Genomic DNA, 23,350 nt, shown 5'->3' with positions numbered 1-23,350 from the left:
TAGAGAGGATGCAGAGGAGATTTATCAGGCTGCTGCCTGGACTGGAGGTATGTCTCATGAAGAAAGGTTGAGGCACCTCAGATTTTTTTCATTGGAGTGAAGAAGGATGAGAGTAGGCATAGATGGAGTGGACAGCCAGAGACATCTTCCCAGTGTGGAAATGGCTATCACAAGGGGTAATTGGTGATTGGAAGAAGACTTAGGGGAAATGTCAGAGGTTGGTTATTTACACAGAGAGTAGTGAGTGTAAAGGAATGCACTGCCAGCAGTGGTATTAGAGTAAGATACATTAGGGTAATTTAAGCACTCTTGGATAGGCACATGGATGCTAGTAAAATGAAGAGTATGTAGGTTAGTTTGATCTTAGAGTAGGATAAAAGGTTGGTACAACATCGAGGACCTAAGGGCCTGTACTGTGCTGTACTCTGAAGTACATGCAATCAGGGTGTCTTTGTACATAAATCATAGAATTGTCATTGTTTTTTGGTAGAGTAGGAAATAGAAAAGCAAGTGAAATGTTGATTTTTGCATGGAGAATGAAATATAAAAATATGGATGTTTTGCTTTAGCTACATAAAGAAATGGTGAGGTTACACCTAAAGTAATGCGTAGCTTTGGTCTAATTTAAGAAAGGATATGAATAATGTGTTTGTGTGGTGTGTGTGTAGGTGTTCCTAGGTGATCTCACATAGAATGAATTCAGCAAAGGTGCATTTGACTGATAACCCAGATGAAGTGTTATTATATGAGGAAAAGTTGGAAAAACTAGGTCTGTATCCATTGGAGTTCAGAAGAATGAGAGGTTATCTTACTGGAACATATAAAATCCTGAGAGGACTCAACAAGGTTCAAGCTAAAATAATTGTTCCCCTTGTGGGAGACACTAGAACTAGGGAACATATTTTAAATATGGGGGTCTCCCAGAGGTTCTCCCATTTAAGATGGAGAGAGGGTAGTTTTGTAAATGAACATATATCTTCTTATTCTATGTGAAGAAAAAGTGGAAGGTATTGAACTGCTTGGACACTTTCTCTTATAAAAAATGTTTATTGTTCTAAAATTTTGGAACACCTAAATTTGGAAGAGACCACGGGGCCTCTGTGCTAATGGTTGCCTAGCAATCTTGGATGCACTTGGCTTGTACTTCAAACACCTAGGTGTCAGAAAGAAAATATCTCAATAAAGAGCAATAAGTCAGCAAAATCTCTCTAAAAGATTCCAAAAATTGAACCAGGTGAAACAAAGTCCACATATCAGTATTTTGACGACCTTGCAAACTCCAAAGTCACGGAGTTTGCAAAATCTTCCACCATATGGTTGTCTCATAGCTGTCAGCAATTTGATTTGTCAGCATGAAGCTTGGTAGCGAGTGAGAATTCACCAATTTTTATCCTTTGTTTTATGATCATTGGTTAATAAATGTGTTTCATTCTTTTGACTTTTTAAAAATATCTCTGCAGAGCCATTGTTGACTTGTGCAAGTGTGTTTGCTTGGGATTAAAAGGGATTTTGTTTTAATTCCGGATTATAGTTTTTGCTACATGAATTTTGAATAAATTTTGAGTTATAATGAATAGATTATTTTGAGTTTATTGAAGAAACATGGGAGAGTCTCTTTTATTCTGGATAGTGGTAACAAATGGCCATTTTGGTGATTTAACTTAAATATTTATATGAATGGTGCAATTTGTGAGGGAGCTTCTTCACCAGTGCATTCTTCCTGCTGCAGTTGTAACAATAGATTCTTGACTATCAAGAGATTTGAAGGTTATCAGCGGTAGGTGGGAATGTGGAGTTGAGCCTATAATCCAATCAGTCATAATCTTGGTAAATGATAGAAAAGACTAGAGGGACTGAATGACCAATTCCTGCTGCTAATTCATGTGTTAGTATGTTCACTTAAAAATCCACTGTCAAAATGAGTAGAGATTTCATATTCACTTAACAGTGCAGGACTAAAATTAATGAAACTTCATCATTAGTTGGCTAAGAGAAAAATCTACTCAAAATATTTATCTTATGTATAGGAGGAACTTGCTCTTGGGCTAATATATGACCCTGATGTGCCACCAACAAAATATCAGCATTCGTACCTGCGAGCCACAATAGTCCTCATACTAGGATTTCTTCTGGTAAGAATATCTTCAGAAACTATGGCATGTTTGATAGATGTGTTAGTTTGCACCCTCTTGTTATGTGTGAATTTGCCCTACAGTGGGCTGGGCAGAATATCATTCACCATGTACAACTCTGTTTGTGTTATGTATCTGTCATAGCTGAGTCACTGGAGGCATGTGGAATGTGCAAGAGATGGGTTACTACATAAGAAAGAGGAGCAGGAGTAGGTCATCTGGCCCTTCAAACCTTCTCTGCCATTCAGTAAGATAATGGCGGATCTTTTTGGGACTCAGCTCCATTTACAGTCCCTCACCACAATCCTTAATTCCTTTACTGTTAAAAAATTCATCTACCTTTGAAACGCACGCACGCACACACACACATACACACACACACACACACACACACACTCTCTCTCCCTCACTTGCCCGCACACACACACACATACATATAAGTCTATTGTGTGAAGTTACATTTGCGGAATTGTATTTGCAGGCAGTCAATCCATGTGACATTTTATAATTCCTACTTTGGAAATAGAACCAGTCTGATTCGAGGTTGGAATCCAGACAGACTCTAACCTCACACCTTTAATGCATTGTCTGAGCTGAGACATCACTTTTTTTTATAAAACCTTAAGTTATCTCGAGAATGTGACTTGAAAGAAGTTCTGAGATTTGCATATTAATGAATCAAAACTTGCAAAACATTCTAAAAGATAAAAGACTTAACAGCCATCTCAAATATCATATCAGTTGCATGACACTACGATCTTGTGCTATTAATTCTGTGTCTTATGATTCTGCCCCACTCGCTACCTGAAGATGGAGCAGTGCTCTGAAAGCCAGCATTTTCAAATAAACCTGTTGAACTATGTGTTGTATGATTTTTTTACTTTTTCCACCCCAGTCCAACACCGGCATCTCCTCTTCAACACATTCAATGAGGTCACCTCAACTGCTTCACTGAGCAGGGAATTCCACAGACTCACAATCCTTTGGATGAAGAATTTCCTCCTCAACTCAGATCCTAAATCTCCTCCTCCTTATTTTGAGACTATGCCCCCTAGTTCTAGTTTCACCAGCCAGTGGAAACAATCTCCCGCTTTTTTCTTATCTGTTTCCTTCATAATTTTATGTTTCTATAAGATCCCCTCATTCTTCTAAATTCCAGTGAGTATAGTCCCAGTCTACTCAATCTTGTTTGGGTTTTATGCTACCATCATTAGAAGACGTGTGTGTAGGTGACATGTAGTTTGTGAATGTTAGGCACAAGTCCACAGTGCTCCTGAATGCTGCTGGGTAAGATAGCATAGTTAGTAGTCTAATAATCCAGAAGCTTTGAATAACAATCCGATTTAAATTCAGACAAGAAATCAACTTGTAACAAAACAATAGTCCCACTGACACTGACCATGTAACTACTGGATCGTTAGAAAAATCAATCTGGTCACTAATGACCTTGCGAGAAGAATGCCTTCTTACCTTGTCCGGCGTACTTGTTACTCCTGATTGTCATTTCTCACCTGCTCTCTGAAATGGCCAAGTAAATGACGATGTTGTATCAAAGAAGTTAGCTGGTCACCATCTTCTAAAGGGCAATTAGGAATGGCCATTCAGTGCTGGTCTTGCCACTGATGCCCACAGCCTGTGAATGAATAAAATAGAAGATGCACAAGAGGCTGGTGCTCCATTTGGTGACATCTGATGTGACAGTGCATTCACTGACCTTGGCCATATTCAGTTTTCTTCAGTATTTACAGCCAGCTTTTGGGCATTGGCCTCCCTTATTACATACTCTACTTATTATTGATGGGTTTGCCTTGAGGGTCTCCTAGTTTCTTGCAGAAAATTTGCCTTTCTTTTTCTGTCCAATTTAATGACTAATGCCTCCAGTATTGTTCTGAGAACCTCAAAACCTTCTACTTGGTGTGGTGTGACCTTTTCGGCTTTAAGTAAAACAGAATTTACTTAAACACTACAATTGAAACACGAACAAAAGAAAATGGTGTGGCCTTTTTACTTATTTAGATTTCATCAGCAGCTTTTGCTAATTGAGTGAATTCCCCTTAAGAGTTGAAGGCAAGCTAAGCACATGTTTCTCACATTTATTTACTTTTAGGCCCCTTCTTGAAAGTGAAGTCATCCAGCAGCATGAGTCATATGAGGTTGTACACTTCCACATCAATGATAATGATATCTGAAGTCATGAATTATGACCCCAACACACCGAGAAATTGAGCTAATTAATTTCTCATCACTAGTCTTTTCACCAGTGTGGATTTGTGCTTCTTTGTTTAAATGTTTTGGATTACTTTGAATGTTGTGTACAAAAGAGAAAGAGTAAATAATCCTCAATTCATCCTGTGTAAGTTTATTTTCACAGTTATTCACTGTAACATTGTGACAAGGCTGTCACTTTAACAAGGTTATTTTGTCCTTGGGTATTTTTAAAAAGAGGTCGTAAGGGCAGAGGGATCTGGGAAGAGTCAACTTTAACAATGGGAGGAGAGTGGCCAGTTCTCCCTGTTCAGGTTTTCTCATTTGTTTTTTAGCTGTAGTAGTCAAAAGCTTCAGCAGATGATTCCTAACTGACTTTTCTCTCTGAAATCTCTTTGGAACTTGTTCCCTCATATCTGTAAGAACCTGTGTTTGAATTTACTTTTGGCCAAGGGGTGTGTTTGTGGGATGTTATGGGATTGGAACAACTCCTTAGTTAAGTTTTCCAATTGTTAAATTATTCTAAATTCCATTTTCTTTTGTTCGTGTTTCAATTGTAGTGTGTAAGTAAATTCTGTTTTACTTAAAGCCGAGTGGCTTGAACACCTATATCACACCTGGAATATCCACATCACATCCGCCTTTAGAATAAAAAAAATTAGGGTTGAGGCTACCTTCTTAAAATATCTTGAGGGGGTCTGGCTTGGTCCATGACAACATTCAGATAAATCATTATTGGTGGAGAAGAAAATTGTATGTTATATCAAATTTAAAGAGAAGATATTAATTACATAGAATATACAACACAGAAACAGATCATTCAGCTCTATTAGTCCATTTTGTCTTAAATGTAGTACTTGGGTAATCACTAATGCTTTGTCATCTGTCTCTTTCAGCATAATACAAGAATCTTCAATTGTCATTTTTAAAATATCCTTAACTAGCTTTCCCTTCAATACAGCATTTACCACAGCAACTTCTGTGGTAGGGAGTTTCACATGTCCACCTTTCTTTGGTAAGGATTTTCATCTGAATTCCCTGATTTCTTATTGACCACCTTTTGTAGACTCTTGTTTTGCTCTTCCAAAAGTAGAAATATTCTCTCTGTAAACTTTTGTCTTAAATTACAGAGAAGAGTTGACATAAGAGGTTGGGAGGTTGGGCATAAGTCTATCAATGCTCTCTCTGCATGATTACAAAAGCACTCTCAATCATTCCTGCCAGATAAACCTCACCATATCCGATTGTCCCCAGTAGTTTATTGACACTGTCAGTTTAGTTGTGCAGATGTGCCTATGTGTGCAGTGGTCTTTGTCTTAACTGCTTCAACAGAAAACATTCTATATTCCCACAAGTGTTTTTGGAAAGATTAGTTTTGGAAAATTAATAATAATTAATAATTCGCGACTTATTAACCAAAGAAAATATTCTTTCCCTAGTTCTTCTATTCAACTTCCTAAGATTTTGAAAAGCTTTTTTTTTCTCTTGCTCTCTCATCAAGCATTTCGATTTCTTGAAGTAATTCTTCTGTCTTCTATTTTCATAGTTTCTCATCCTTGTTATCACATTGATAAATCACTGTTAATTTTACTGTCATTTCCATAATGAAGTATTGAATGTTGCATACTGTGGGTGGAATTACATTTCCTCTGGAAGCAGACTGGTAGGTGGGGTAAAGGGACAATTAATTGATTACAAAATGAGAGGAGGAGAACCTGTCATCTTCCTGATTACCGTTTGAATCCCATTGGGATTCCTTGAAATGACTGCAATGAGATTTGATTGCCATTGACTCTTGGTTAGTGTTCCATTTTTATCTTAATCAATGTTTCTTGTTTCTTATGAATATATGGGTTGTAGGGGTATGGTCGTAAACATGAAACAGTAACTCTTTTCCCTTTCCACAGATGCTGCAGAGTATTTCCAACATTTTCTGGTTTTATCACATTTCTACACTTATACTTTATATCTCTAATTACAAAACCTAAAATTACATTGACCTTTTATACGGCCTTATTTACCTATACTTGGATTTTAAGAGAATAATATAGTTGAGTCCCTAGATCTCTTATAATACTAGTTGATGATCATATGGACAAGTCAGAACCCAGTGTAAAATAGGCTGATAGACTAGGGTTTTTTTTGTTTATTTTAAATTTATTGTTACTTGAAACAGAGGAGTACTAATATCCTGGGTGGGAAATTTGCTGGTGCTATTCGGGTGGGTTTAAACTAGCTCAGCAGGGGCATGGGAACCTGAAGTGTAGTTGCAGTGCACAGGAGGACATGGACAGCATTTCATGGTCACAGGAATGTGCTGGCAGACAGCAAACTGGTTTGAAGTATGTCTACTTCAACGCCAGAAGTATCCGAAATAAGGTAGGTGAGCTTGCAGCATGGATAGGTACCTAGGACTTCGATGTTATAGCCATTTCGGAGACATGGATAGAGCAGGGTCAGGAATGGATGTTGCAGTTCCAGGGTTCAGATTATTCATTAAGAACAGGCAAGGAGGTGGGGGGGGGGGGGGGTGAAGGGGGAGGTGTGGCTTTATTAGTCAAGGATAGTATAACAGTGGCTGAAAGAACTTCTGATGAGGACTCGTTTACTGAGGTAGCATGGGCTGAGGTTAGAAACAGGAGAGGAGTTTTTTTATAGGCCTCCACATAGTTCCAGGGAGATGGAGGAGAGAATTGGCAAAATGATTCTGGGTAGGAGTGAAAGAAACAGGGTGGTTATTATGGGGTCTTTAACTTCCTCAACATTGACTGGAAATGCTATAGCTATACATCGGATGGATCAGTTTTTGTCCAATATGTGCAGGAGGGTTTCCTGACACAGTATGTCAAAGGCCTGACAAGAGGACAGGCCACACTGCATCTGGTGCTTGGTAAGGTCACCAGGCCAGGTGTTTGATTTAGTTGTAGGTGACCACTTTGAAGAGAGTGACCATAATTCAGCTATGTTTAGTTTAGCAATGGAAAGGGATAGGTACATGCCACAGGTCAAAAGTTATCGATGGGGCATGGGCAATTATAATGCGATTAAGCAAGAATTAGGATGCATAGAATGGGGTAACAAAATGGAGGGGATGCAGACAATGGAAATGTGGAGCTGGTTTAAGGAAAAGACATTGCATGTCCCTGATAGGTATATCCCTGTCAGGCAGGGAGGAAGCGATAAGGTAAGGGAACCGTGGTTTACTACAGAAACTGCATCTCTTGTTAAGCGGAAGAAGGAGGCTTATGTATTGATGAGACAAGATGGTTCAGATGAGGCGATGGAGAGTTATAAATTAGCTAGGAAGGGTTTAAAGAGAGAGTTAAGAAGAGCAAAGAGAGGACATGAGCAGTTTTTAGCAGGTAGAATAAAGGAGAACCCTAAAGCTTTCTATAGGTGTGTGAGAAATAAAAAGATGATGAGGGTAGGAATAGGGCCAGTCAAAGACAGAAATGGGAAGTTGAGTGTGGACCCTGTAGAGATTGGAGAGGTGCTAAATGAACACTTCTCATCGGCTTTTAATCAGGAAAAGGAAAATATTGTAGAGGAGAAGAATGAGAGGAGATATTAGATTAGAAAGGATCAAGGTTAGTTACGAAGAGGTGTTATCAATTCTAGAAGGAGTGAAAGTAGACAAGTCCCCTGTGCTGGATGGGATTTATCCGAGGATTCTCTGGGAAGCTAGGGAGGAGGTAGCACGGCCTTTGGCTTTGATATTTGAGTTGTCATTGTCTACAGGTTTAGTACTGCTGGACTGGAGGATTGCAAATGTTGTGCCCTTGTTCAAGAAGGGCAGGAGAGATGACCCAGGTAATTATAGACCAGTAAGCCTTACTTCTGTTGTAGGAAAGGTTTTGGGAAAGATTATAAGAGATAGGATTTATAATCATCTCGCAAGCAACTATTTGATTTCAGATAGTCAACATGGTTTCGTCAAGGGCAGGTCATGTCTCACAAACCTCACTGAGGTTTGAGAAGGTGACCAAGCATGCAGATGAGGGTAGGGCAGTTGACATGATGTACATGGACTTCAGTGAAGCCTTTGATAAGATTTCACATGGTAGGCTGCTGGAGAAAATGCAGAGGCATGGGATTGAAGGTGATTTAGCAGTTTGGATTAGAAACTGGCTTTCTGAAAGAAGGCAGCGAGTGATGGTTGATGGAAAATATTCAGCATGGAGTCCGGTTACTAGTGGTGTGCCACAAGAATCTGTTTTGGGACCATTGCTGTTTGTCATTTTTATAAATGACTTAGACACAGGCATAGGTGGATGGGTTAGTAAGTTTGCAGATGACAGTAAAGGCAGTGGAGTAGTGGGCAGTGTAGAAGAATGTTGCAGGTTGCAGGGGGACTTGGATAAACTGCAGAATTGGACTGAGAGGTGGCAAATGGAGTTCAATGCAGCTAAATGTGATGTGATTCACTTTGGGAAAAATAACAGGAAGGCAGAGTACTGGGTCAGTGGAAAGATTCTTAATAGTGTGGATGTGCAGAGAGATCTTGGAGGTAATGTACATAGATCCCTGAAAGTTGCCACCCAGGTTGATAGTGCTGTTAAGTGTGTTAGGTTTCATAGGTAGAGGGATTGAGCTCCAGAGCCGCAATGTCATGTTGCAACTATACAAAACGCTAATGCAGCCACACTTGGAATATTGTGTACAGTTCTGGTTGCCCCATTACAGGAAGGATGTGGAAGCATTGGAAAAGGTGTAGAGGAGATTTACCAGCATGTTGCCTTCTTCTTTCCAATGTTCTCATTGGAAAGAAGAAGGCTAAGAGGGAATTTGATAGAGACGTACAAGATGATCAGGGTGGACAGTGAAAGTCTTTTTCCCAGGATGATGATGTCAGCTTGTATGAGGGGGCATAACTACAAATCTAACACTGGGGTGATAGATTGAAGACAGACAGCACAGATAGCTTCTTCACTTAGAGAGTGGTAAGGGCGTGGAATGCCCTCCCTGCCAGTGTAGTTAACTCAGTCACATTAGGGAGATTTAAACAATCCTTGAGTAAGCACGTGGATGATGATAGGATAGTGTAGGGGATGAGCTTAGAATAGTTCACAGGTCAGCGCAACATCAAGGGCCAAAGGGCCTGTTCTGCGCTGTATTGATCTATGTTCTATGAAGTCACCCCATCTTCAAGCATTTTGCTCAGCTGGCATGGCAGTAATCAGTTTCCTTTTGGCAATTTTTAAAGCATTCAGTAGATTCTATTTTCTTTATTTAATGTCTGTCCCTATAATCCTTAAAGTAAGTTGGTAACTCAGCTCTCTAATTCATTAACAAGGGTACCCTAAACTCATGTCTTTAACAGCCTTGTAGAATATCTTCTCACTGACACCCCCAGAGCTTTCTGCTTCCAGAACTTTCTTCTTATTGACTTCTGAGGACCTCAGTACTTTTCTGTAGCCTTTGTTGATTGGATACTGATAATAACAACCCCTCTGCTGTTATGGATCTCTTCCCTCTGTGTTAACCTGCTTCTGACTCTTCTCTGTTATGGCTGTAAAACTCAAGACAGCAAACACTTTAGTGTTGGGTTGCTGGCCACTCAACTGAAATTGTATGACATTTTGTAAATGCTGTTTATGATCTTTAACAAAACCAGGTCAGATCTCTGCAGAACTGATAAACTAAAATCCATTTTTCTTCACCTTTGAACCCAAGTTCTCAGATAATAACAAAATATTCAGAATCTAACATCATCTACATATTTCAGTTTCCTTACACTGAGAGTATTCCAACTTTTTCTCCCAAAAGATACACATCTACATTACATTTTATCTACTGTCCAACCAGTTAGTGGCTTGTGTCTTCTTAAAGGTTTTTTCTAGTCTTCTTTACTATTTTCTAAACTTCCCACTTTTGTATCATCGGCAATTTTTATCAGCATGGTTTTTTTCATGCTCTTTAGTATGCTCAAATAAAGAAATAAAATTCTTGCTTGGCCTCAACTAGAGTATTGAGTCTATTTCTGACACTACCCTTTGAAAAGAATATGAAGGCTGTATCAGGTTTGTCATATAGAGAGACATGAAATAATTGTAAAAGCGTAGCATTCCTAATCTAGAGGCCCAAGTTGACTGGTAGTGGGGTAAAGAGACAATTAATTGATTACAAAAGGAGTGGAGGAGAACCTGTCATCTTCCTGATTCCTGAATCCCATTGAGATTCCTTGAAATGATTGCAATGGGGTTTGATCGCCATTGACTCTTGATCTTTAAACTGTCATATTTAGATAGCTTAATTTAATTTCTTCCACTTTTTTGTTTTATGTAATAAACTTGTTTTATTGTTAAAACTAAATCTTCAACCTTATGAGCTTATGCTTCAATTAAAGAACACAATGTTTAATTTTCAAAGAACTAAATGTGATCTATTGTACCAGATTTTATTTGAGTTTTACAAGCATAACAGAGAGGAGTGAGAAGCAGGTTTACTTGACCAGTAGTAATATCAGCTAGGATATTAACAAATTGAAACTCTTTTCAAACTCAAAGAATAGCTTGTCTTCTGGTTACGCACCGTTCAGTCTTCAGGATGGAACACCGAGTTAAACAATTTTGACACCATAACCAGATTTTGGTATTAACTTATTTTTCACTTGTTTTGGTTTCAGAATGCAACTGTTCACTATTTTTCTATTCACTCCTGCTTTTAAGCAATTTGTACCATTACCACTCCCTTTGGTCTTGCTTAACAGACTTTTTTCTCATTTAAACTGTCCTGTTACTCACCCTATCTCATACTTTCATTCCTTCCTCCACCCACTCTCATTCACTTGCTCATTGAACTAAAATGATGGTTTTATTTCTCTCTCTAATGATACTATCTTTCAGCTATTTTCTGCACTTTTTGTTTTTATTTCAGACTTTCAGCCTTGCAGCATTTTATTTTTATAATCATTTTATTGTATTTTACCAGGAATACTAAAGCTTAAAAGGGAAAGTTGAGATCAGTTCAATGTTTTCATGAACATTGCTAAGTGTGTGGCCTGAACAACACTTGCTGTGGAGGAAATTACTGGCAGTGACTTCTGGATTTCTGAATTTAACTGCATATATGAGGACATCTGAAGTTTCTGTCAGTTTCAAAATTGTATTAGCAATGAATATTGACAGTTTCACAGTTAACATGTACAAGATCTGGGCCACTATAATTCTTTTAGTATCTCCTTGCACCTCTAGCTGCTGTAACCTCACAACTCAAAATATTCTGCTCTCTTGCTTCTTTTTACTTTCCTATAATCACTGCACCATCACTTCTTTGCACCTTTTAGTCCTTAACTTCATGCACTTTTGCAACACTCACTTCCACACAACTCACATGTGCCTGTGCTATATAGGAGTTATTCAACCATGATATGCACATTCTCTTATTATTTGACATTCTCACCAATACATTGCCTTCTGGTAGGATAAAGTTGACTACAACTCTAGTCAGGAGACTCCCAATGAAAAAGACAGAGCTTTTCATCTTTCACCCCAGCTGTGGAAGATATGAACAGAGCTCTGACATTTGAAGAAGAGACCACTTCCTGATGATGCAGTGTCACTTAAAGTAACCTTGACAAGCATGTTTCAGATACTAACACCACGGAATGAATTTTACAGGCCCCCACAGGTGGCCACTCCACTATCTTCCTTCTTCCCAAAGCTGACCCTCATATTACAGTTGGCAGGTCAGATGCCAGGCAGCTATCCACTGATGTCATTGTTATTGAGGTACTTAAGTTGGCTGGGGAAAGCAATAAGAGGGCATGCAGCCTACAACCTTTACACCTCAACCTAAAAGAAGGGATGGATTGGGGTTAGCACCTTTGTGATGTTGGGATTCCACTTGTCCATTGGGGTTCAATCCCCACTCTTCCCCAAGTTGGTAACCCCTTTATGTCTAGGCATCAATTTGAGGCAGCTGGACAGAGTGATAGGATGCTACAGTTACCAGCATGCTAATGAATGAGAAAATGCACCAACTCTGCTGCAGTTGAATACAAGTGCACAAGAATTCAAGGCACTTTAAAATATACTAGGAAATAGTAGGTATATTAGGTATTGTAAGGGCTGATCCTTCATGATCATGAATCTGGAGCATGCATAATTGCTGGATATCCATTCAAAGCAATACTTGTAATTTCTCTGCAGGAGCATTGTTGAGGATATTTTTGGATCATGCTTTAAAATGTTGGATAAGTTTAGCAATTAGGCTAGTTCATACCAAAATCACCATCGTGCAGGATGCTTATTCACAAGTTCATTTTCTCAGTCATTCTGATGTGTACTCCAGGCACCTGTGGAGCAGCCTGATTTAATATTGAGTGACAGATTAACACTTTGAAATGAATGTATTAGCTACCAATCGCACTGAAGGCTTATGCATTAATTTAGCACCTGAAACAAAGGACAACCTGTTCGCATTTCGAAGCCTACATATCCCCCGATGTTTCTATTTAATGCATTATGTCAACGTTACATGTCCTTGTCCATCCTTATTTTGTGAAACTGTTAACTAACGTTCGTACACTATTTATTTATTCATTTTCCATTATTTCTCTGCCTGTGGTGGTTGTATGAATGTTGTGGGTTCCACCTTTATCCAACCAAGACTGATCACGTCAGTGTGGGATACCTTTGTTGTGATCCTCATTTAGCATTTTTGTAATTCCTTGGTGCCCCTATGTCTGTACATTCTGCTAGTATTGTGGATCTTTCACAATGACTTTTGCTTGCTGTTCCTGATCTTCTTTGACAATGTTAAAGGTATTTTTTTCTTCTGTTATTTTACAGATTGTTGTTATAATCAGTATCGCATTTGGTATTGTGATATTCCGAATTGTGGTGAATGTCATACTAACAAAAACATCAGTGGATTTTGTGCATGAACATGCCAATTCGCTAGCTGTTATAATTAGTGCTATGCTGCACTTGGTGACGATTATTATCATGACTAAGGTATGACTGAGGCAAGTTACTTGTCTTATTTATGAAAACTTCATTTCTAACATGGAGCATACAGATGCAACCATTTTAAATTTTTCAGTTGGCACCTGAAGACTTTTATCAGCGCAGACCTATTTTTAAACTTGGATAAACACCAGATGAAGCATTTTAGGTACAAGTTACATAGACAACTGAAATGGGAAATATCTGTGTTATAGGTATTTTAACTTCACGGGAACTCAGTGGATTAATAGTGACCTGTTTGATATTAAGAGTAGAATGGCTGAGACGATTTCTAGATTTTTAAACAAATATTTCCTCACATGATATGTTATGAAAGTAACGTAAAAACATAATAAGAACAAAATTGTTGAAAACGTTAAAGCAGCATCTATGAAGGGGAACAGAATTGACAAGAAGATAGTTCAAAAGTCGCCAGTGGCTATTTCTCTATTAAATGGATATTCCATTTTTGGAACTGTTGAACAGGATAGTCTTTCTGAGGAAAATGGAAGGGGCAGTCAGTTATTGGACACTTTGAATTCTTATGTTAGACAGCTTTGGACAAAATTTAATAAAATTATTGTTATAGGGGACTCTGCTGTCAGGGTGATAGACAGGAGATTCTGTGGCAGTGAGCTTAAATTTAGGGTGGCTTGTTGCTTCTCTGGTGCTAGGATTTCTAAACGTTTCAAGCATATTGTTAAAGGTGAGATTGAAAAGCCACATCAGTAGAAAATACACTTTTAGGGAAGTGATTAAAGCAGTACAGAGTGAATTTAAGAGGTTAGGTAGAAGATAAAAAAATACAACCTTAAAAGAACTAATTTCTGGTTGACTCCCAATGCCAAACTCAAGGGTCAAATGTATATTTGGAGGGAAAGAACAATGACGTTTCTGTGGCCAGCAGAGAAAAAGCAGAATGGTGTATTGTTTCCCTGGTGCCAGGATCAAGGATGTCTCAGAGATGGTGCAGAATGTTCTCACGGGGGAGAGGGGCCAGCAGGAGGCCATTGTCCACATTGGAACCAACGACATTGGAAGGGAAAAGGTTGAGATTCTGAAGGGAGATTACAGAGAGTTAGGCAGGAATTTAAAAAGGAGGTCCTCAAGGGTAGTAATATCTGGATTACTCCCAGTGCTACGAGCTAGTGAGGGCAGGAATAGGAGGATAGAGCAGATGAATGCATGGCTGAGGAGCTAGTCTATGGGAGAAGGATTCACATTTTTGGATCATTGGAATCTCTTTTGGGGTAGAAGTGACCTGTACAAGGAGGACGGATTGCACCTAAATTGGAAGGGGACTAATCTACTGGCAGGGAAATTTGCTAGAACTGCTTGAGAGGATTTAAACTAGTAAGGTCGGGGGGGGGGACCCAGGGAGATAGTGAGGAAAGACATCGATCTGAGATGGGTACAGCTGAGAACAGAAGTGAGTCAAACAGTCAGGGCAGGCAGGGACAAGGTAGGACTAATAAATTAAACTGCATTTATTTCAATGCAAGGGGCCTCACAGAGAAGACGGATGAACTCAGGGCATGGTAGCAACATGGGACTGGGATATCATAGCAATTACAGAAACATGGCTCAGGGATGGGCAGGACTGGCAGCTTAATGTTCCAGGATACAAATGCTACAGGAAGAATAGAAAGGGAGGCATTTTTGATAAGGGATAGCATTACAGCTGTGCTAGGGAAGATATTCCCGGAAATATATCCAGGGAAGTGTTTTGGGTGGAACTGAGAAATAAGAAAGGGATGATCACCTTATTGGGATTGTATTATAGACCCCCCCAATAGTCAGAGGGAAATTGAGAAACAAACTTGTAAGGAGATCTCAGCTATCTGTAAGAATAATAGGGTAGTTATGGTAGGGGATTTTAACTTTCCAAACATCGACTGGGACTGCCATAGTGTTAAAGGTTTAGATGGAGAGGAATTTCTTAAGTGTGTACAAGACAATTTTCTGATTCAATATGTGGATGTACCTACTAGAGAAGGTGCAAACTTGAACTACTGTTGGGAAATAAGACAGGGCAGGTGACTGAGGTGTCAGTGGGGGAGCACTTTGGGGCCAGCGACCATAATTCTACTCGTTTTAAAATAGTGATAGAAAAGGATAGACCAGATCTAAAAGTTGAAGTTCTAAATTGGAGAAAGGCCAATTTCGACGGTATTAGGCAAGAACATTCGAAAGCTGACTGGAGGCAGATGTTTGCAGGTAAAGGGACGGTTGGAAAATGGGAAGCCTTCAGAAATAAGATAACAAGAATCCAGAGAAAGTATATTACTGTCAGGATGAAAGGGAAGGCTGGTAGGTATAGGGAATGCTGGATGACTAAAGAAATTGAGGGTTTGGTTAAGAAAAAGAAGGAAGCATATGTCAGGGCTCATGCCCGAAACGTCGATTCTCCTGCTCCTTGGATGCTGCCTGACCTGCTGCGCTTTTCCAGCAATACATTTTCAGCTCTGATCTCCAGCACCTGCAGTCCTCACTTTCTCCTCCTATGTCAGGTATAGACAGGATAGATCGAGTGAATCCTTAGAAGAGTATAAAGAAAGTAGGAGTATACTTAAGAGGGAAACCAGGAGAGCAAAAAGAGGACATGAGATAGCTTTGGCAAATAGAATGAAGGAGAATCCAAAGGGTTTTTACAAATATATTAAGGACAAAAGGATAACTAGGGAGAGAATAGGGCCCCTCAAAGATCAGCAAGGTGGCCTTTGTGTGGAGCCACAGAAAATGGGGGAGATACTAAATGAATATTTTGCATCAGTCTTTACTGTGGAAAAGGATATGGAAGATATAGACTGTAGGGAAATAGATGGTGACATCTTGCAAAATGTCCAGATTACAGAGGAGGAAGTGCTGGATGTCTTTAAATGGTTAAAAGTGGATAAATCCCCAGGCCCTGATCAGGTGTACCCGAGAACTCTGTGGGAAGCTAGAGAAGTGATTGCTGGGCCTCTTGCTGAGATATTTGTATCATCGATAGTCACAGGTGAGATGCCGGAAGACTGGAGGTTGGCAAACGTGGTGCCACTATTTAAGAAGGGCGGTAAGGACAAGCCAGGGAACTATAGACCAGTGAGCCTGACCTCAGTGGTGGGCAAGTTATTGGAGGGAATCCTGAGGGACAGGATGTACATGTATTTGGAAAGGCAAGGACTGATTAGGGATAGTCAACATGGCTTTGTGCGTGGGAAATCATGTCTCACAAACTTGATTGAGTTTTTTGAAGAAGTAACAAAGAAGATTGATGAGGGCAGAGCAGTAGATGTGATCTATATGGACTTCAGTAAGGCGTTCGACAAGGTTCCCCATGGGAGACTGATTAGCAAGGTTAGATCTCATGGAACACAGGGAGAACTAGCCATTTGGATACAGAACTGGCTCAAAGGTGGTGGTGGAGGGTTCTTTTTCAGACTGGAGGCCTGTGACCAGTGGAGTGCCACAAGGATCGGTGCTGGGCCTCTACTTTTTGTCATTTACATAAATGATTTGGATGCGAGCATAAGAGGTACAGTTAGTAAGTTTGCAGATGACACCAAAATTGGAGGTATAGTGGACAGCGAAGAGGGGTTCCTCAGATTACAAACAGGATCTTGACCAGTTGGGCCAATGGGCTGAGAAGTGGCAGATGGAGTTTAATTCAAATAAATGCGAGGTGCTGCATTTTGGGAAAGCAAATCTTAGCAGAACTTATACACTTAATGGTAAGGTCCTAGGAAGTGTTGCTGAACAAAGAGACCTTGGAGTGCAGGTTCATAGCTCCTTGAAAGTGGAGTTGCAGGTAGATAAGATAGTGAAGAAGGCTTTCCTCTATTGGTCAGAGTATTGAGTACAGGAGTTGCCCTGCTCCTTAGATACTGCCTGACCTTCTGTGCTTTTCCAGCAACACAGCTTCAGCTCTGATCTCCAACATCTGCAGTCCTCACTTTCTCTTACAGGAGTTGGGAGGTCATGTTGCCACTGTTGGAATATTGCGTGCAATTCTGGTCTCCTTCCTATCGGAAAGATGTTGTGAAACTTGAAAGGGTTCAGAAAAGATTTACAAGGATATTGCCAGGGTTGGAGAATCTGAGCTACAGGGAGAGGCTGAACAGGCTGAGGCTGTTTTCCCTGGAGCGTCGGAGGCTGAGGGATGACCTTATAGAGGTATACAAAATTATGAGGGGCATGGATAGGATAAATAGACAATGTCTTCTCCCTGGGATCGGGGTGTGCAGAACTGGAGGGCATAGGTTTAGGGTGAGAGGGGAAAGATATAAAAGAGACCTAAGGGGCAATGTTTTCACGCAGAGGGTGGTACGTGGATGGAATGAGCTGCCAGAGGAAGTGGTGAAGGCTGGTACAATTGCAACATTTAAGAGGCATTTGGATGGGTATATGAATAGGAAGGGTTTGGAGGGATATGGGCCAAGTGATGGCCGGTGGGACTAGATTGGGTTGGGATATCTGGTCCGCATGGATTGGTTGGACCGAAGGGTCTGTTTCCATGCTGTACATCTCTATGACTCTAAAAGGATAATGGAGATAAATCAATGGCTGAAGACCTGGTGTGTTGTTCAGGAATTCATATTTTTGAACAATTTGAATGACTTTTGTGATAGAAAAGACCTTTTCAAAAAAGGGTGGGTTTAAACTGAACTGAAAAGGGACCAATATCTTAGCAGGGAGATTTGCTGAATGCATTAAGGGAAGCTTTATACTGATAGAGAGGGGGAGTGGAGGAATTCTAAGTGGCAGTGTAAATAGAATGATTGGTGGGAAAGGTTCTGAATCTGAAGAGACCTCGTTAATTAGAAAAGAAAGACAGGAGAGAGTCAGAGTATGTGTAACTCTGAAGAACTAATTTGCATTTATTTCAATGCAAGGGGTCTTACAGGTCAGGCTGATGAATTCAAGGCATGTTTAAGAACGTGGGATTGGGATGTCATAACTATTACAGAAACTTGGCTGAGAGAGGGACAAGACTGGCAGCTCATTGTTCTGTGTTTTAGATGCTGTAGGAAGATTAAGAAAGGTGGCAAGAAAGGAGGGGTGGGGGTAGCATTTTGGATTAAAGAATACATTACTACTGTAACTGGAGAAGATATTTCTGAAAAATCATCCAGTGAAAATATACAGGTAGAAATTAGAAATAAGAAGGGAAAGATCACCTTGATGGGATTCTCCTATACGCCCCCCCAATAGTAAGAGGGAAATTGAGAATCAAATATGTGGGGAGATCTCTGATATATGTAAGCATAATAAGTTTGTAATAATGGGGGTTTTAATTTTCCAAATATTGACTGGGGCTATCATCCAAGGTTTGGATGGTGAAGAATTTGTCAAATGTATTCAATGAAAATTTGCTTTATCGATATGTGGATGCTTCCATTAAAGAAGGAGCAAAACTAGACCTTCTTTTGGACAATAATTCAGGGCAGGTAACTGAAATAAAAGTGGGGAAACACTCTGGGTCTAGCAATCATAATTCTATTAGTTTCAAAATAGTTATGGAAGAGGATAAGCCATACAAATTAAAGTTGATAATTGTAGTAAGGCAAATGTTAATGATATGAAACAAGAACTTACAAAAGTTAATTGGAGTAGACTGTACACAGGTAAATGGACAGGTATGTGGGAGGCTTTTAAGAGTCTGATAATGAGAGTTCAGAGGCATTATGTTCCTGTTAGAGTGAAGGGTAAAGCTGGTAAGATTAAGAAACAATGGATGAATAAAGACATTGAGGTTCTAGTCAAGAATAAAAGACAATCTTATTTTAGATATAGACAACTTGATTCGATTGAGTCTCTTAATCAATATAAAGAGTGTAGGGGCATTCTCAAAAGTGAAATCAGAAGGCAAAGAGGGGATGTGACATATCACAGACAGATAAGATTAAGGATAATCCAAAGAGATTCTACAACTACATTAAGAGCAAGAGGGTAACTAGAGAGAGGATCATAGGATCACTACAGTGTGGAAATGGGCCCTTTGACCCAACAAGTCTACACCGACCCTCCAAAGAGTAATCTACCCAAACCCATTCTCCATTACTCTACATTTATCCCTGACTAATACACATAACTACACATCCCTGAACAGTATGGGCAACTTAGCATGGCCAATTCACCTACCTGCGCATCTTTGGATTGTGGGAGGAAACCCACGCAGACACGGGGAGAATGTGCACACTCCACACAGACGGTCGCCCAAGACTGGAATCGAACCTGGGTCTCTGGTGCTGTGAGGCAGCAGAACTAACAACTGAGCCACTGGGTCTCCTAAAGATCAACAGGTCATCTTTTAACCCCAGGAGGTGGGAAAGATACTAAATGAATATTTTATATTTTCACTGTGGAGAAAGAAAGAGAGTCCAGAGAATGCAGAGAAATAAACTTTGATGTTTTAGAAACAGTTCACATTACAAAAGAGTAAGTTCGGGAGGTCTTAGAGAATATAAAGGTAGATAAATCTCTGAGACCTAATCTAATGTACCCCAAAACGTTGTGGAAACTAAGGGAGGAAACTGTGAGACCTCTTGCAGAAATATTTGCATCATGTATAATTACATGAGGTGCCTGATGACTGGAGGGTGGCCAATGTTGTACCTTTGTTTAAGAAAGGTTGTAAGGAGAAACCAAGGAACAATAAACCCATGAGTCTGACTTTATTGTGGGTAAATTGTTGGAGTTGATTATAAAAGGTATGATTTATGGACATTTAGAGAGGCAGAAATTGATTAGGGATTGTTAGCACGGTTTTTGTGAGGAAAATCGTGTCTCACCAACTTGATTGAGTTTTTTGAGGAAGTTACCAACAAGATTGATGATGGCAGAGTAGTAGACATTGTTTTTTTGTATTTTAGTAAACCATTTGACAAGGTTCTGCATGGTAGACTAATTAGTAAAGTTAGGTCACATGGCATTCATGGTGAGCTTGCCAATTGGATACCTAATTGGCTTAAAGGCAGGAGACAGAAAGTGATGGTGGAGGATTGCTTTACAGACTGGAGGCCTGTCATCAGTGGTGTTCCATAAGTGTTTGGTTCTGGATACTCTTTTGTTTGTAAATGATTTGGATGAAAATGTAGAAGGCATGATTAGTAGGCTTGTGGGTAACACCAAAACTGGTGACAAAGATTTACCATGAAGAAGGTCTACTATGACCTTCTTGAGGGATCTTGATCAAATGGGTCAGTGAGCTGAAAAATGGCAGATGGAGTTCAATCTGGATAAATATGAGGTATTGCATTTTGGTACAACAAACAAGGGGTAGGGCATATATGATTAATAGTAGGACCTTGGGTCATGTTGTAGGACAGAAGGACTTAGGGATGCAGGTACGTTATTCTTTGAAGTTTGCATCATGTATAGACTGTAAGATTAGAAAGGCATTTGGCATGGTTGCCTTCATTACTCAATCCTTTGATGATACGAGTTGGGAAGTCATGTTGGTGAGGCCTCTTCTGGAATACAGTGTCCAATTCTTGTCGCCCAGTTGTAGAAAAGATATTATTAAGCTGCAGAAGGTTCAGAAGAGATTTACCAGGATGTTGCCGGGTGTGGAAGGTTTGAGTTATAAAGAAAAGCTGAACAGGATGGGATGTTTTTCACTGGAGTGTATGAGGTTGAGAGGCAACCTGATGGAAGTTTTTAAAATAATAGACAATAGACAATAGGTGCAGGAGTAGGCCATTCTGCCCTTTGAGCCTGCACCACCATTCAATATGATCATGGCTGATCATCCTTAATCATTAAGAGGAAGTGAGGACTGCAGATGCTGGAGATCAGAGCTGAAAAATGTGTTGCTGGAAAAGTGCAGCAGGTCAGGCAGCATCAAAGGAGCAGGAGAATCAGGAAGAAGGGCTTATGCCCGAAACATCGATTCTCCTGCTCCTTTGATGCTGCCTGACCTGCTGCACTTTTCCAGCAACACATTTTTCAGCTCATCCTTAATCAGTATCCTGTTCCTGCCTTATCTCCATAACCCTTGATTCCACTATCCTTAAGAGCTCTATCCAACTCTTTCTTAAATGAAGCCAGAGACTGGGCCTCCATTGCCCTCTGGGGCAGAGCATTCCACATAGCCACCACTCTCTGGGTGAAGAAGTTTCTCCTCATCTCTGTCCTAAATGGTCTACCCCGTATTTTTAAGCTATGTCCTCTGGTTCGGCACTCACCCATCAGCGGAAATATGTTTCCTGCCTCCAGAGTGTCCAATCCTTTATTAATCTATATGTCTCAATCAGATCCCCTCTCAGTCTGCTTACTCAAGGGTATACAAGCCCAGTCACTCCAGTCTTTCAGCGTAAGGTAGTCCCGTCATTCCAGGAGGTATAAATATGGTTAATGGTAGTTGTATTTTCCTTAGGATGTGGGATTTCAAGAGTAGGGTGCACATTTTTAAGGTGAGAGGAGAGAGATTTAAAAAAGACACAAGGGCAAATTTCTTTACGCAGAGGGTGGTTTGCATGTGAAATGAATATCCTGAGGAAATGGTGGATGTGGGTGCAATTACAATCTTTAAAAGACTTGGATAAATACATCAGTAGGAAATGTTTGAAGGGATATGGGCCACGAGTAGGGAAGTGGGATCAATTTAGTTTGGGATTATGTCCAGCATGGACTGGTTGGACCGAAGGGTCTGTTTCTGTGCTGTATGACTGAATGACTATGTATTAGCTTTCACCAGAATTGAGGAAAATTCAATTTTTGAAAAATTCACTCATGCGATGTTGGTGTTCGTGGCAGGCCAACATCTACTTACTTATGCAACTCACCTGTACACCGCCGACGTACACCCCGCCCCCCCCCAATAGATCCCACTGTCACCGCCCTGTCCCCCAGAATTCCAGGGTGAGCATCACTTATGCTAATGATGTCACCCCACTACCTCCACTACCATGCCCACTCCAGTTACAGTCTCCACCCCCACTCCCAGTTCAGCCCTATACCAGGTCCTAGCTTCCAGCCCTACCAAATTTTCACCATCTGCCAGACCTCCCCCTTACTGAGGATGAATGATCAGTCCTCAACAAAGGCTTTACCTTCATCCCCGTCCATTCACACATCAACGAGTTCAATACACATTGTGACGTCGAACACTTCTTCCACCGCCGCCAACACCGAGCTCACTTTTTCAATCAAGATCCTGCCCACCTTCCGAGGACCTCTTCGCTTGCCTCCAACACACCCCATCCACCTGGACACCCTGTGCTGGTCTGTTACTCACCCTCAACCTCTTCATTTCCAACTGCCGCCGAGACAGTAACTGCCTCAACTTGTTCACCCTCCCTTCCCCACCCCAACCTCTCACCCTCACAATGCTCAGCCCTCCACTCCCTCTACTCTAACCCTAACCTCACCATCAAACCAGCGGAAAAAGGGGGAATACAGTGGTAGTTTGGCGCACTGACCTCTACACCGCTGAAGCCAGGTGCCAACTTGAAGATACCTCCTCCTACCGCCCCCTTGACCACGACTTCATCTCCCATCACCAAACCCCATTATCGCTCAGAACTTACACAAACTCATCATCTCACGGGATCTCCCACACACAGCTTCCAACCTCATAGTTCAGGAACCCCGCACCACCCGATTCTACTCCTACCCAAAATCCACAACCCTGACTGCCCCGGCCGACCTATCATCTCAGCCTGCTCCTGCCCCACCAAATTCATCTCCCCATAACTCGATACTGTCCTATCTGCCCTTGTCCAGGAACTCCCCACATTCATTCGGGACACCACCCACCTCCTCCAAGACTTCGGTTTCTACAGCCCCCAATGCCTCATCTTCACCATGGATATCCAGTCCCTATACACCTCCATCTGCCATGACCAGGGCCTCTAAGCCCTTCGTTTCTTTCTCTCCCGATGTCCCCACCAATACCCTTCCACTGACACTCTTATTTGTTTGGCTGAACTGGCCCTCACCCTCAACAATTTCTCCTTCGAATCCTCCCACTTCCTCCAGACGAAAGGGATAGCCATGGGCACCCGCATGAGCCCCAGCCAAGTCAGTCTCTTTGTGGAACAGTCTATCTTCCGCAGTTACACTGGCACCACTCCCCACATT

At 40.7% G+C, this 23,350-nt stretch overlaps 1 protein-coding gene across 1 annotated transcript in view; it reads left to right on the top strand.

Annotated features, from left to right (window-relative positions):
- ano9b (anoctamin 9b) overlaps positions 1–23,350 on the top strand; it is a 208,235-nt gene that overhangs the window by 119,771 nt on the left and 65,114 nt on the right. Inside the window, exons 12-13 of the mRNA XM_087996676.1 lie at positions 2,028–2,132; positions 13,130–13,294. Of these exons, the coding sequence (XP_087852802.1) occupies positions 2,028–2,132; positions 13,130–13,294 (270 nt within the window). The remainder of the gene's footprint in view (positions 1–2,027; positions 2,133–13,129; positions 13,295–23,350) is intronic.

Source organism: Chiloscyllium plagiosum, unplaced genomic scaffold (genome assembly GCF_037043375.1).
Source record: "Chiloscyllium plagiosum isolate Xiang-an unplaced genomic scaffold, Cpla_swu_hap1 HiC_scaffold_18, whole genome shotgun sequence".
Classification (NCBI taxonomy): Eukaryota; Metazoa; Chordata; class Chondrichthyes; order Orectolobiformes; family Hemiscylliidae; genus Chiloscyllium; species Chiloscyllium plagiosum.
The sequence above is the reverse complement of the archived record's forward strand: the minus strand, read 5'-3'. Positions and strand labels throughout refer to the sequence as shown.